Here is a 13,476-nt window from a genome sequence, read left to right on the forward strand (position 1 = left end):
GGGAGACTTTAAAAGGCACTCCTGTTGATTTTTTGGGGTCTCTCCATTTTTGGGAGCCCAACAGCCCCTTTGGTTATTTTTTCTGGGGGTTTATCTAAAATTATTGGGGATATTTTCAAAAGCACAATCTACTTAAACCGCTAGAAATGATGGCATGTTTTTTTTTAAATTACACATTTCCTTTTTAAATTTACAATAAAGCCACGCAGACACAAGGGGACAAATCCATTCCTGGTGTAAGTAGGTATAACTCCATTTATATCAGTGCAATTGCACACACTTAATCCTGAGCTAAACTTGCTGTAAAAGCTTTAGTTAATATTTAAAATCTGCTTGCAAAGCAATTCATATTGTTGTTGTTTGGCTCTTAAGTGGGTGGAATCCAGGGAAGCTTAATTCACTCCCAACAGAGAAACCTACTTTGTGCTTAGAAAGATGAAACAATCGTGTCAGTCTTATTCATGAAAGTATGGGAAATTGCTCTTGAGCATTTTCAGCATTACTGTACATTCTTCAGTGTAGGGAGCATGGCTCTTCGGAGGCTTTTCCTTCCTCATTCAGCACACTTGGCACCTTCACTGGAGGACAGGGCTTCCCGCAACAAGATGGCAACATATTCCATACTTGGGTGGCTCAAGGGCTTGGCTCTCGGTCACTTGTTCAAATACAGTGCTGGTAAATAGCAACTAAAAGTTGCAACACTCTGATGGCTGGTGAGTTCGTTAAATGAATTTCTGGTCTCGACTCAGTTCCTAGTGAACCACTGTCCACAGCCCGGCCCATTTCCTGGCTACAATCATGGCACATAGGCCAAGAGTAGGTGGGTTAGAAGAACTCGCCATTTGCTCACAGAATTGGTCTCTCCACATCAGAGTTGAGGCATGTTGGTGGAGCAGGAAACGAGGGAATCTTGCATTGCTGCCTGTTCTGTTCATAACTAGAGGACTTTGATCTCCAAGGACCATCATTTACTAAGAGCTAATTCATTGTTTCATGGAGACTTGCATTTAACAGACGTGAAATACTGGTCACCCCTCTGTTAATTCCCACTAGCTCTTCCCCTAGTGATGATGAGGGTTGACTTTTGCGTAGATGACATTGTCATCTCTCTGTTTTGGCCGTATCTTCACTTCCGTGTAAACAACATCTTCCTCCGCTTTTGCGTCCCTTTTGTGGAAGTTCAAGTCAACGTAAGTCACCTCATCGGCTGGTGGAGGGGAAGACTGCAAAGCAAGAGGAAAATGAGTGAAGACTGCTCGTTCCTTTCATGCCCATATCATACTGTTATAATGCTAGACCATCTTCCACTGACACAGGCACTATAAAAGGGTGTGCTGACTTTTTAGGAAGCTGTATTCTGATTATGAGATACCTCTAAAGTTCATGGAACAAATGCAGCATTCTCCAGTATTTTGAGGTTTCTGGAGCTGCATAAGATTCCCCCTGCCTTGAACTTCCCAGTCCAACTGCCTGGAACCAATGCTGCATTCTCTATTATCGCTGAAGATCCTGCGCAATCGCTAATTTATGTGCTCTTTATCTTTGCTCTAAGGCTAATTAATTCTTGATTCCCCTCTAGCTTTTTAAATGTCGTACCACCCCTGATCCTATTCAGGACTAGTGCTGCATTTTCTGTTACTCTGAAGTTCTTGGAGCAGTCTGTAAAAGGAGAACCGATTTCTTTATTACCTTGTATTCCTGGAGTTGATGCTCAATACCCCTATGCTAGAGAGAAAAATTAAATGCAGCTCTTACGATAAGCTCTCCAACTCACCGTCTCCATCTGAGTCATCTCTGCCTCTGACCTGCTTTGAAGTGGTTCTGGAAAAAAAATGAAGTTGTGGCCAAGCTGGTAATTCTCTGATGACCTTTGGGTCACTTCAATGAAGGAGGTAGTTGTCAGTCTAGTTAGTTCATAGTGGAGCAGTATCTACATCCCACACGTTCCCACCAAGCAATTGCCAATAATTGGCGGCTTTGTTGGCAATCCAGCCAAAGGTGGAATAGACGTGGAGACTGAATCCACCTCTCACACCTTGAGGTGCTTCCTCAGGTCAGGGAGGAGACATAGAATAGTCCTACCATTGCCCAGGCGGTATCTGTGCTTAGGTATGAGACTTCACTAACTAGGGCTGCCTGTTCACCACCGCTGCTGTACATTCACTGCCAAAAATTCCCCAAATTACTCCTTATTCAGCTAAAGGAAGGACACAAAGAAGAATCTATCGGCATCCTATGAGCTCCCTTCATACAGAAATTGCTTGCATTTATTGTCCAAGTAAATCTTACCTTTGGAGCACTGTCTCCATCTCCACAAAAGGATACCGAGCACCAGCAAGAAGAGAATTGTCCCAGCCGCAGCTCCAGCAGCAATGTAAGAGCTCATTAGCCATTGGTAATGTGCTGTTGAAAGAAACATTCATTAGCTGCTGTCCTACTAGACAGGCGCTACAGAGGCAGGGCAAGTTGAGTTATTGCACTCCCATCACCACTAGTTCTAGGGAAAGACAACACAGGTTGGGTCATGCATTACCACCTCTACAGGAGTCCTGCTGCAGAGTGGCAGGGGAAGATGCTGTGAGCTAGGTCACTAGACCACCACTACCTGAGGCATCCCGCAGCAGAACAGCCAAAGGAGAAAAAGGAAGCCGGGTCTCTGCTCCACCACTACTGGAAGAATGATAACTGACACCATCCTGGTGGATTCATTTGTCAGAAGATGATATTTGCAATGGGCTAATCAGTTAGGATAAAGTACGGACTTGCTTACACCCTCACCCAGAATCAAACTGGAACCTGTGCTGAGGTTCCACAAGATTTCTCTTATTTTAAAAAAAAAAATACAGTATTCTACAGTTATGGTCCAAACCACGGCAGTTTACAATAGTGGTACTGCAGTGAGTGGGTTTTTAGGACTGTCCTCTGTCTAGACACTTCTTGTTTTTGTCCAAGACTGAAAGCAGAACCAGCAATATACTGAGAGGCATTTCCATCCTGCTCAAAATGTGGAAACACTGGAAATCTTCTTACAAGAGAGCCTATCATGGTGAAATTGACTGTTCAACATGGGCGAGAAGAGCTTCTGAACCTGGAGGTGCTTCTCCGAACCTCTGAACCTTTTGTGATTCGCCCGTCACCACATGGCTCAGAGAATTCTGGTGGGCAGCAATGCTGTGCGAAGGACATCAGGAAAAGGGGAGGGTTGCAAGTACTTGAATGACAAAAAAAAAAAGAAAGGAAAAAGAGATGGGCAGGATCTGGAAAGCCACCGGGAATCACTGACTTCTCACTGCAAATCTTTCCATAGCTTTGCCTTCTCCTTCTGTTTGCCAGCAACTCCTGTCCAATCACTATCACACCATGCAAAGTATTAGCATTAGCTCTTCCTTTCCTGGTCCTTATTCTTCCCTAGGAAATACAGTGAAGATCTGAGAGGACAATGCTGCTATTTACCCTGGATGGTCACTCTGGATCCATTTCCAACACCATTTTTACCAAAGTCACATCTGTAGAGCCCGGAGTCGTTCCTATTGATTTTGATCAAGGTGAGAGAGGCCAGGCCCTTTGAGGAGTCTAGGACTGTTGTGACAATGCCTGTTCCATTCTTCAGCTCATTCTCGTGTCCATCAGCCCCCTTCTTATACCACGTAACACTGTACATGGTGCTGGAGTCTTTCACCACCTTGAACCTACACTCTATAGTGAGCTTTTTTCCTTCTAATCCATTCATTACGGCAGGCGTCTGATTCACCAGCAGGTCAACAGCTGCAAAGAGAGAAGCACAAGTGACTGTACCTTGGTGCAGGAACATTTCAGTTGATTGGTGTGTGTATATATACACATATGATTTATATAAAATTATATATACACATATATTTTAAATGTCATGGATAAAGATGACTGGGCAAGATCTCCAATGGGAGGAAGCAAGATTGCTACTGTGCGTGGAGAGTGTTTCTGCAGGGCTCTGCCAGTAATTTGTTCTCATTTGTTTGCTTTTGGTTCCTCTTTAATCAAGAAGCATGTTGAGATTCTTGGGTGCCTTGTGTTTCGGTGTGGCTAGAATTACAGGTCTTTCGTAGAAAATAGGTTCTGTTTTTCACACTCAGAGGCTCGGGAGGAGTTCTTGCTACAGCCCTCGCACCTGGGGTGGGGGTAATTTAAGAAACTCTCTGTGACAGCCTCATTCAGGGTTTCTTCCTATCCTGGTTGTGAAGTTCCAGAACCAGAGCCTTTTCTGGTGTAAATCAGCATCACTCCTTTGGTGTCAGCTGAGGATTTGGCTCACAGATCTGATGTGAAGGACACTCTTTGCAAGCAGGACTTACCAGTACAGAACATTCATTGAAATGTTCTCAAATGCTCTGGTCTTGCTATTTCAACCCAATTTACTCACCATCATCCAAAACAAACTGCACTACCCTGGAAGTTCTTCCCGTTTTTGGTTGTGGATCTAAGTTTTGTTTTGATTTTTGGGCAGAGGGAAGCTACTGACTCACATGATCAAAAGAAATCCTGACCCCTTGCTTCCTACAGCATCAAGAGATCAGAACGAAGGGGAAGCTTTTCCAATGTCCCTCTGGCCCCATCCCTTCTTGTTCATGCTTTTTACTTAAAAAAAATTAGACCTCACGTTTAAACGTGGAGCTCTGATATCCATGGAAAAACAATACCTTCCTGCAAGCAAAGAAGGATTGTATTAGGCATTGTAATACATTCTTCCTCTTAAGTCAGCCCCAGTGGTACGTGGGCATAGCTCATAATGCCCCATTATGGATCCATATAGAACAGGAACCCCCGCTCCATTGTGGTGCTTAAGGTCCATATATTACAGATATTCACAGGAACGATCACTGGCAAATGATGTTACGCAAAGAATCTAGCAGCTAGACTAAAATGTCATCCATTGACATATGACTAGTCAATACTCTTGGGCAATTCAGCCTCGCTAATTGGAGTCAAATCAATGATGGGGAAGCAGGGGATAGAGAAGAGTCCTCTATTCCCATCCCAAGTCCCCCCACGCCCCAATGATCATTTAAAGACCTCTAAGGAGCTGCAGGGTTGGCAATTCCTCCAGATGAGACATTGGTTAGTCAATAGCAACCCAATGCAGCAGAAGCCCTGGTATATACAGACTTATAAGAATAATAGGGCAGCATGCCAAGCCCAATACATCTATACAGCCTTATTTAACGAAGGCCAGTGGCAAATATTCAGAAATGCTTCAACAGAGCTGGAGTCAGGAATTCCCCCACCAACACCACAATGACAAAATTACTGTGTAGATTATGGGTCTGTTCAACAGCGGCAGGTGAGAAGCCAGACAATTTAATATTCTAGTAACATGAGAATTCTGAATAGGCAGTAATATAATAAACTATTTTCTCATGGTCACTATTAAAATGTCAGTACTTACCCATAAGGTGGGTGAGGTAATATCTTTTACTGGGACAACTTGAGAGAGACAAGGTTTTTGAACTTACTCAGAGCTCATCTTCAGCTTTGGGAAACTTAGCCTTTGTCTACATTACCACTTTTGCTGATGAAACTTATGTCATCATAAGTCGTCATCGACATGAAACTTATGTCGATTAAGGGGATATTTTTTTCACACCCGTGACTGACAAAAATTTTACCAGCAAAAGTGTAGGTGTGGAGAGCACTATGTCCGCAGGAGAGCTTCTCCTGCCGACATAGCTAACAGTGCTCATTGGCATAGGATAGGTGGTGGAACTAGGAGTGCCTGCTCTGGTATAGGGCGGTGCCCCCCGGGCTTTCTCCCTGGAGACTCTTTGCCTTATCAGTTCTTATTGCCCCAGCTAGGTCACGCCTTCAAGTTCAGTCCTCTTCTGGGGTAACAAAGTCCAGCAAATGGCCCTCTGCGGGGTCTTCAGCCCTTTAAATTCCAGCTCTGTGCTTGGGCTTCTAAATAAACTTGTCCCCTTCTCAGGGCTTTGGCCACCCTGACCCAGCCCACCCCCCCCCCCACTACTCCGGGTCCCAAGCCAGGGACTCTACAAATAGCAGCCACGTGCTGCTTCCTGTCAAGCTGCTGTTGTTCCCTGGGCTGCTTCCCATGTAGTCCCTTCCACTTCACCCTTATCTCAGGGCTGAAGTTCTTAACTCCTCTTTTTCTATACCAAATGCCAGTGCCACCAGAACCCACCTCCTGGTTCTCCCTTGAGCTTCATCAAGGAGCACCCTTCCTTACTCCTCTGGACCCTGCCAGGAACTGACCTGCTCAGGCCCAGCAGTTCCTTTTAACTGAGCCTGCTGAGCTCTGATTGGCTGCTACCCTGCAGCCTTTCTAGGTAGGTCTGGAGGACCCACCTTCACTGCTCCTTTTCTGGGGCCTGGTGCACTCCCTCACACTGACCCACATTGTCTCTCTAATATCCAGGGACCCACACGGCTACAAGAACACTCCATAATTTACACACAGCCTATCTCTGAGATACCACTGCATCTCCCTGTCCTAGACTAGGAAGTAGCTGTGGGGTTTCAGTTACCATGTGGGAAGTGTGAGTCCGTGGTGACCACAGTGTACTATCCTAACAATGCAGATCAGAGAAGATAATGCTGCTGTTTACCCTGGTAAACTCTGGTTCCATTCCCACAGCCATTTTTGCCGAAGTCACATCCGTAGAACCCAGAATCACTCATGCTGGCTTTAGTCAAGGTGAGAGAAGCCAGGCCCGCTGAGAAATCTAGAGTTATTGTGACTGAGCCGGCTTAGTTTTTCAGCTCCTTCTCGTGTCCGTCAGCCCCTGTTTTATACCATTTAACAGAGTACTTGGTGCCGGGTTTCTCCAGAGCCCTGCATCTACATGCTATGTTCAGCTGTTTCCCTTCCTCCTCATTGACAAAGACAGGGCTCTGATTCACTAGCAGGTCAACAGCTGCAGAGAGAGAGAAACACAAGTGACTTCACCTTGATGCAGAAACATGTCAATCAGCTGAAGTATTTAAAGAAACAGTTTTTCTCTCCAGCATTTCAGGCCCCTTTATGAAGCTTGGCCATTAAAATATCCCCTGTAGGTGTTAAGAAGTTAACTGATGCGCTCCAGTTTGTAGCCACAGCAAGATTTCTGTGTTTCCCAGAAACAATTCTGGCCATTGACAAAAAGCAGGAAAATTACAGCTTCCTAAACATCATCTTCAAACGTCTTTTCCTATAAAGCCTTTTGATACAAAGTCATAAGCAGGACTCCACAGAAGAAGAGGCAAAGTGCCATAGCAAGCTCTGTATGTACTGTAGAATTCCTCTAGTCATGTGCTGGGATGATAACTCCTCTTCTGAGTCGCACAATGAGTGAATCTGATCTCTTTGCTGTCTTGTGTTCTAATTTCAGTGGAGACTTCATTTTTTCCCTCTGGAGAGTATTCCTGAACTTTTAGAATCATACGTGCTTTGAAGAGAACAACAGGAATTTATCTTGTTAGTGCCACAGAGGAAGAACCACAAAAAACCCTTCTGGGTACATGCCACTTCCAGCTACACTTACAGATCACTACAAGGGGAAATGAGGCTCCCATTAATGTGGCTTTGAAGCTCAATTTCCCTTCACATGGGAGGAGAGGTTTAGAAATAGGAGGTGTCACCAAACCCATCCCAAGAGATTAGCAAAGACAGCTGAGTGTACTTGGAGAAAGGGAAGAAGGAAGAGGACTAACTTAGGGTATGCTGACACAGCAAAGAAAAAGCCGCAGCTGGCCCATGCCAGCCAACTTGAGCTCTCGGGGATGAGGCTGCGGGGCGGTTTCATTGCTGTGTAGACTTCTGGGCTCGAGCTGTGGTCCAGGCTCTAGGGCCCTGCAGCGTGGGAGGGCAGTGAGGGGGAACTATAAGCTGCAGAGACTGAAAACAACCTCCTAAAAGTTCAGATCAGATAATATTCAGATAAGCATCCCGAGTGTGAAGGAATACACCAAATCTTTCGAGCTTTGTCCACCACCCCTGAGCTCGCATCTCACGCGCTCTCAAAAGGTGAAAAAACCTACCATAATATTAATGGTGTTATCTATGGTTATGGTGACGCTCAGAGAAATTAGTGGATTCCTGTGTTACACACTTAGATATGGGTGAGAGGGAAACTTGAGCTCAATATAGTTACTGGGGAGCGTTAGAGCACAAGGGGGCAAATGGCAATGAGGAAATTAAAACTGGCTGACGTTGGAAAGATGCTTGAGAACAGTTACCGAGCCTGGAGTGTGGGATGGGATTCGGGTCTTTGGATCTTTGAGGTTTGCACACTCTATCAGCTGCTTCAGTAGAACAGAGGAGACAAAGGAACTGCAAATTGAGAACCCAACTCCATTTCTCTTGTTTTAGAGTTGCGGACAAATTGTCCTCAGACTAATGTGTCTGGAAACAAACTCGAATTCGCATGTACAAACAAATCATCATTTCTGTACATGCATTAAACTGCCCCATGCTGGCATTTCCAGTTGTGACTCAGAACTATCACAGGTGAATACCGACATGCCAGGCTTCAGAGCATTTGCCAAGCACACCCTGATCTTGTGCTAGCTGTGTACATAGATGTAGAGAGCCAGTACCTGCCCAAGGAGTTTAAAATCGAAATAGACAAGACAGACAGAATCTGGGAAAGGAAATATTATCTCCATTTTACAGACGGAGGCTCAGGGAGACCAAATGACTTGCCTGAGGTCATACAGAGAGTCTGTGACCGTCAGAAATAAAATGAAAACAACCTAATTCCTAGTCTCCTGCTCGAACCACTACAATATACTGCCTTTCCGCACTGCCTCTGCTGTACCCATCTGCAACAAGGAGGCCTGCCCCATGGGATGGAGAGCCTGGGCTAAGCTAACCCTGATTACAGGATAAGTCCCACCTGAGCAGAATCAGGTGCTTCCAGTACAAAAGAAGCAGGAAGTTGCTGAGAAGGGGGCAAGCCCAGGAAATGGTGGCCAAGTCTGTGGACACTGCAGCGAGTGAGACAATGCCTGCAAGGTTCTGAGCCAGCAGGGGGAAAGCTCAAGAAGCAGGAGAAAGTGAGGAAAGGTCTCCAGGTGGGGAGGCCTGGGAGAGACCCAGTCCAAGCAGGGGAGAGACTGCCAAGGCCCAGTGGGAAAGGCCTGTGGAGGAGGACAAAGAGGAGGTGCTTTTTTTGAAGCAGGAAGACAGTCCCTCGGGGAGGTAGGGCTGTGCCCAGCTGAAGTTGGGATGAAGACAGGGTGAGTTTGTGTTGTGTTGTTTTGGAGTATCAGGAGCAACACACTGCACTGGGGCCTAGAGGGCCAATATGCCCCTGGGGACTCAAGTTACTGGACTGCAGGAGGTGATGGTTTGAACTAACTTTAAACTGAGTGAGTTGTTAAAGGGTCCTGAAGAGGGGGAAATGGGTCCGGTGCTGAAAAGTGGCCTCTGGCCACAAGTTGCTGCTAGAGAGCTGTCCGTGTTACACTCTCCCGTTCATAATCTCAGGGTGTCAACTGAGCATTTTCCACTTGCACCAGAAATCATCAGACCAATACACACAATATGTATTGCCGCTCCCTTTTCCCAGCACCATGTGCTCACCCCGTTGCCGGTAGTGAGAATTGTGAGCTCAGACGCAGCAATCGGCAGTAGAAATGTTGGGTCTATCCTGACCGGGATGTGGGGTTTTCAAATGAGCTTTTTCCTTTTCACTTGGCAGATGGGAAGGATCCTTTAGAGCTACAACCAGCTCGGTGGATGGCCATCGAGAGTTACAGCAGAAGCTCTCTCTGTACGTATTGCCATGCCCCCACATTGCAGATGCCCCCTTGGCATAGAATCCTAGAGCCACAGGGTTAGATGGGACTGCAAGGGTCAGCTAGTCTTCCCCCCACCCCCCGCCAAGATGCAGCATTTGTTGTGTCTAAACCAGGGCGTCTGACACTTCACTGCACCGCGACCCCCTTCTGACCACAAAAATTACTACACAATGCCAGGAAGGGGGTACCGAAGCCTGAGCCTGAGCCCCATTGGCCCAGGCATGGGGAGGCGGGGGGCAAAGCCCAAGGGCTTCAGCCTCAGGCAGAGGGCCCGTAACCTGAGCCCCGCTGCCCAGGGCTGAAGCCCTCAGGTTTTGGCCCCAGGCAGTGGGGCTCGGGCTTTTGCTTTGGCCCCAGGCCCCAGCAAGTCTAAGCCAGCCCTAGCGACCCCATTAAAATGCAGTTGCGACCCACTTTGGGGTCCTGTCCCACAGTTTGACAACCGCTAAACCATCCAAGACAGATGCTCTCCAGCCTCCTTTTGAAAACCTCCAGTGAAGGCCCTTCCACACCCTCCCCAGGCCTCTGTTCCAAGCTCACAGTTAGGAAGTTTTTCCTGAGATTTACTCTAAATCTGCTGTGCTGTAGTTTGAACCCATCGACTCTTGTCCTGCCCTCCGTGGCAAGAGAGAACAACTTTTCTCCATCTTTTTTATGGCAGCCTTTCAAGGATTTGAAGACCGCTGTCATGTCCTGCAGCTTAATCTTCTCTTTTCCAAACTACACATACCCAGCCGTTGCTCATATGGCTGCATTCCATCCCTCTGATCATCTTTGTCGCTCGCCTCTGGATCTTACCTGCTTTTGCCTGCAACAGTCATTCACTCTCTGTCCTTTAGGCTGTCATTCGCTATCTCTCACCCCATGAAGATCAGATAGGAAAATCCTGGTACTTACAAGTGATGGTCACTTGGGTTCCGGCTCCTGACGCAGACCAGTTCCTTGCTGTGCTTCCCACCTCACACACGTACGTTCCTGTATCGGTTACGTTCACGTTCTTCAGAGCGAAAGAAACAAAACCCTTTTCCAAAGCCAGGGCTCCTGAGCCCCAGCCTTTTTCGCTCATCAGCTCCTTCTTCGTTCCCCCAGTTCCGTTATGTTTATACCATTTTACATACAAGGTGTTGTGTTTTTTCAATACCGTGAATCTACACTCCATGGTGAGATCTGACCCTTCAGACACCTCGATATTGACTGGGGTCTGATTCACCATCAGCTTCGGAAAATCTGCAGGAGAGAAACACAGACGATTGCACCTTGATGCGGGAGAATTTCAGTAGCAATGGCTGATGACTGGGGATGTATTAAAATAAATGTCTCCCCCTCCAGTATTTTGTGTTCTTTTCCCAGCCTGGCCATTTAACATCCCCTCCTTATCAGAGGTTAAAGTGATGCTTTCACTTAGTTCGATTCATAGCTTTATGATGCATGGCAAGACTTCTGTTTCTGGCCAGGAACCAGCAAACCATCCCCTCATACCCACCCGCACCCCAAATGTTCAGTCTAGAGACATTGCCTCCTGCAATATGGATCATTATGTGAACCAGATCTGACATAAGAAGCAGCCCCAGGTTTCACCTATCCACAAATCAGACATGAATTCATGTCTAACTACCCTGTTATCTCTCACAAATTCCAGATTCCATGCATGCAGGCAGGCTTTGAATGTACCAATGGGTGTGCATGCAACATGGGCAAGCATACATTTAGAGACTAATTTGAGGCCATGTGAAACATTTGGCTGTGAAGGATCTAAAATTGAAACATTGTTCCCCCTTAATACCATGCTACAGGGCTCTATCTAGCAAGGAATTTAGTGCTTGAGGGCAGGCGTGGAGCACCCTCAGCTCCCCTGGAAGGTGGAACTGAAGACACTCAACACCTTCCAGGAGATGTATGCTCTTGTTCTCATGTGCTCGCCCCCATTCCCCCAAGAAGATCAGGTAGGAAATTCTGGCCCTTACTCTCGATAGTCACTTGGGTTCCTGATCCATTATTATAGAGGTTCCTTGCTGTAATCCCCACCTCACAGATGTAGGTTCCTGTATTAGATGAATTTGCATTCTTCAAAGTGAGAGAGGCAAACCCATTGTCCAAATGCAGGGTTGTCATCACATCGCTCTCATTCACCAGCTCTTTCTTTAGTCCCTCGGTCCCATAGTTATACCATCGCACACGCATGGTGCTGTGGTTATTGACTGTCTTGAATGTACAATTCATGGTAAGTTCTGAGCCTTCTAAATCACTGAAATTGGTTGGGGTTTGATTCACCATCAGGTCGGTAATTTCTGCAGAAAGAGAAACACAGATGATGACCCCTTCGTTGAGAAATAGTTCAGTGTGCCAGCAGACAAGGGCAGATGTATAAAATGAATCTCTCGAGTCCTGACGTTCAGTTTCCCTTGCTCGTTTAGAGTTTAAACGGATGTTCTTTCGTTTGGCCCCATATAGAGCTCTATCGTGCATGTCAAGACCTTTCTGCTCTGTTTAGTGAGCAGGTAACCTCAGAGGCTTCAGTCTAGACCCTTCCAACAATGTGACTTCTTATCCAAACCTTGTGTACACCTGACATGCCTGCCAAATCCCTTACATTCAAAACCTTCTTGAGACCTATTTTGCTCCCCCAGCCCAATGCAGTAATGTAATGTAAGTCCTGCTTGCAAAGAGTGTCCTTCACATCAGATCTGTGAGCCAAATCCTCAGGTGATACCAAAGGAGTGATGCTGATTTACACCAGAAAAGGCTCTGGTTCTGGAACTTCACAACCGGGATAGGAAGAAACCCTGAATGAGGCTGTCACAGAGAGTTTCTTAAATTACCCCCACCCCAGGTAGGAGGTCTGTAGCAAGAACTCCTCCCGAGCCTCTGAGTGTGAAAAACAGAACCTATTTTCTACGAAAGACCTGTAATTCTAGCCACACCGAAACACAAGGCACCCAAGAATCTCAACATGCTTCTTGATTAAAGAGGAACCAAAAGCAAACAAATGAGAACAAATTACTGGCAGAGCCCTGCAGAAACACCTTCCACCCACAGTAACAATCTTGCTTCCTCCCATTGGAGATCTTGCCCAGTCATCTTTATCCATGACATTTAAAATATATGTGTATATATAATTTTATATAAATCATATGTGTATATATACACACACCAATCCACTGAAATGTTCCTGCACCAAGGTACAGTCACTTGTGCTTCTCTCTTTGCAGCTGTTGACCTGCTGGTGAATCAGACGCCTGCCGTAATGAATGGATTGGAAGGAAAAAAGCTCACTATAGAGTGTAGGTTCAAGGTGGTGAAAGACTCCAGCACCATGTACAGTGTTATGTGGTATAAGAAGGGGGCTGATGGACACGAGAATGAGCTGAAGAATGGAACAGGCATTGTCACAACAGTCCTAGATTCCTCAAAGGGCCTGGCCTCTCTCACCTTGATCAAAATCAATAGGAATGACTCCGGGCTCTACAGATGTGACTTTGGTAAAAATGGTGTTGGAAATGGAACCAGAGTGACCATCCAGGGTTAATAGCAGCATTGTCCTCTCAGATCTTCACTGTATTTCCTAGGGAAGAATAAGGACCAGGAAAGGAAGAGCTAATGCTAATACTTTGCATGGTGTGATAGTGATTGGACAGGAGTTGCTGGCAAATAGAAGGAGAAGGCAAAGCTATGGAAAGATTTGCAGTGAGAAGTCAGTGATTCCCGGTG

General features: G+C 46.2%; 1 protein-coding gene across 3 annotated transcripts in view; it reads right to left on the reverse strand.

Annotated features, from left to right (window-relative positions):
- Positions 1-235: 235 nt before the first annotated feature.
- The window catches only part of LOC311529180 (cell adhesion molecule CEACAM2-like), a 30,920-nt gene continuing 17,679 nt past the window's right edge, over positions 236-13,476 (reverse strand). For 2 of the 3 annotated variants that reach the window (XM_084644940.1, XM_084644939.1), the window contains 5 exons: positions 11,733-12,056; positions 10,666-10,995; positions 2,290-2,403; positions 1,775-1,821; positions 236-1,223 (listed from right to left, as the gene is read on the reverse strand). In XM_084644940.1, coding sequence (XP_084501066.1) covers positions 1,062-1,223; positions 1,775-1,821; positions 2,290-2,403; positions 10,666-10,995; positions 11,733-12,056 — 977 coding nt within the window. In that variant the 3' untranslated portion in view covers positions 236-1,061. The remainder of the gene's footprint in view (positions 1,224-1,774; positions 1,822-2,289; positions 2,404-10,665; positions 10,996-11,732; positions 12,057-13,476) is intronic. The other variant, XM_084644941.1, reaches the window with a different exon arrangement.

Source organism: Lepidochelys olivacea (assembly GCF_965140295.1).
Source record: "Lepidochelys olivacea isolate rLepOli2 genome assembly, chromosome: 12".
NCBI lineage: Eukaryota > Metazoa > Chordata > Testudines > Cheloniidae > Lepidochelys > Lepidochelys olivacea.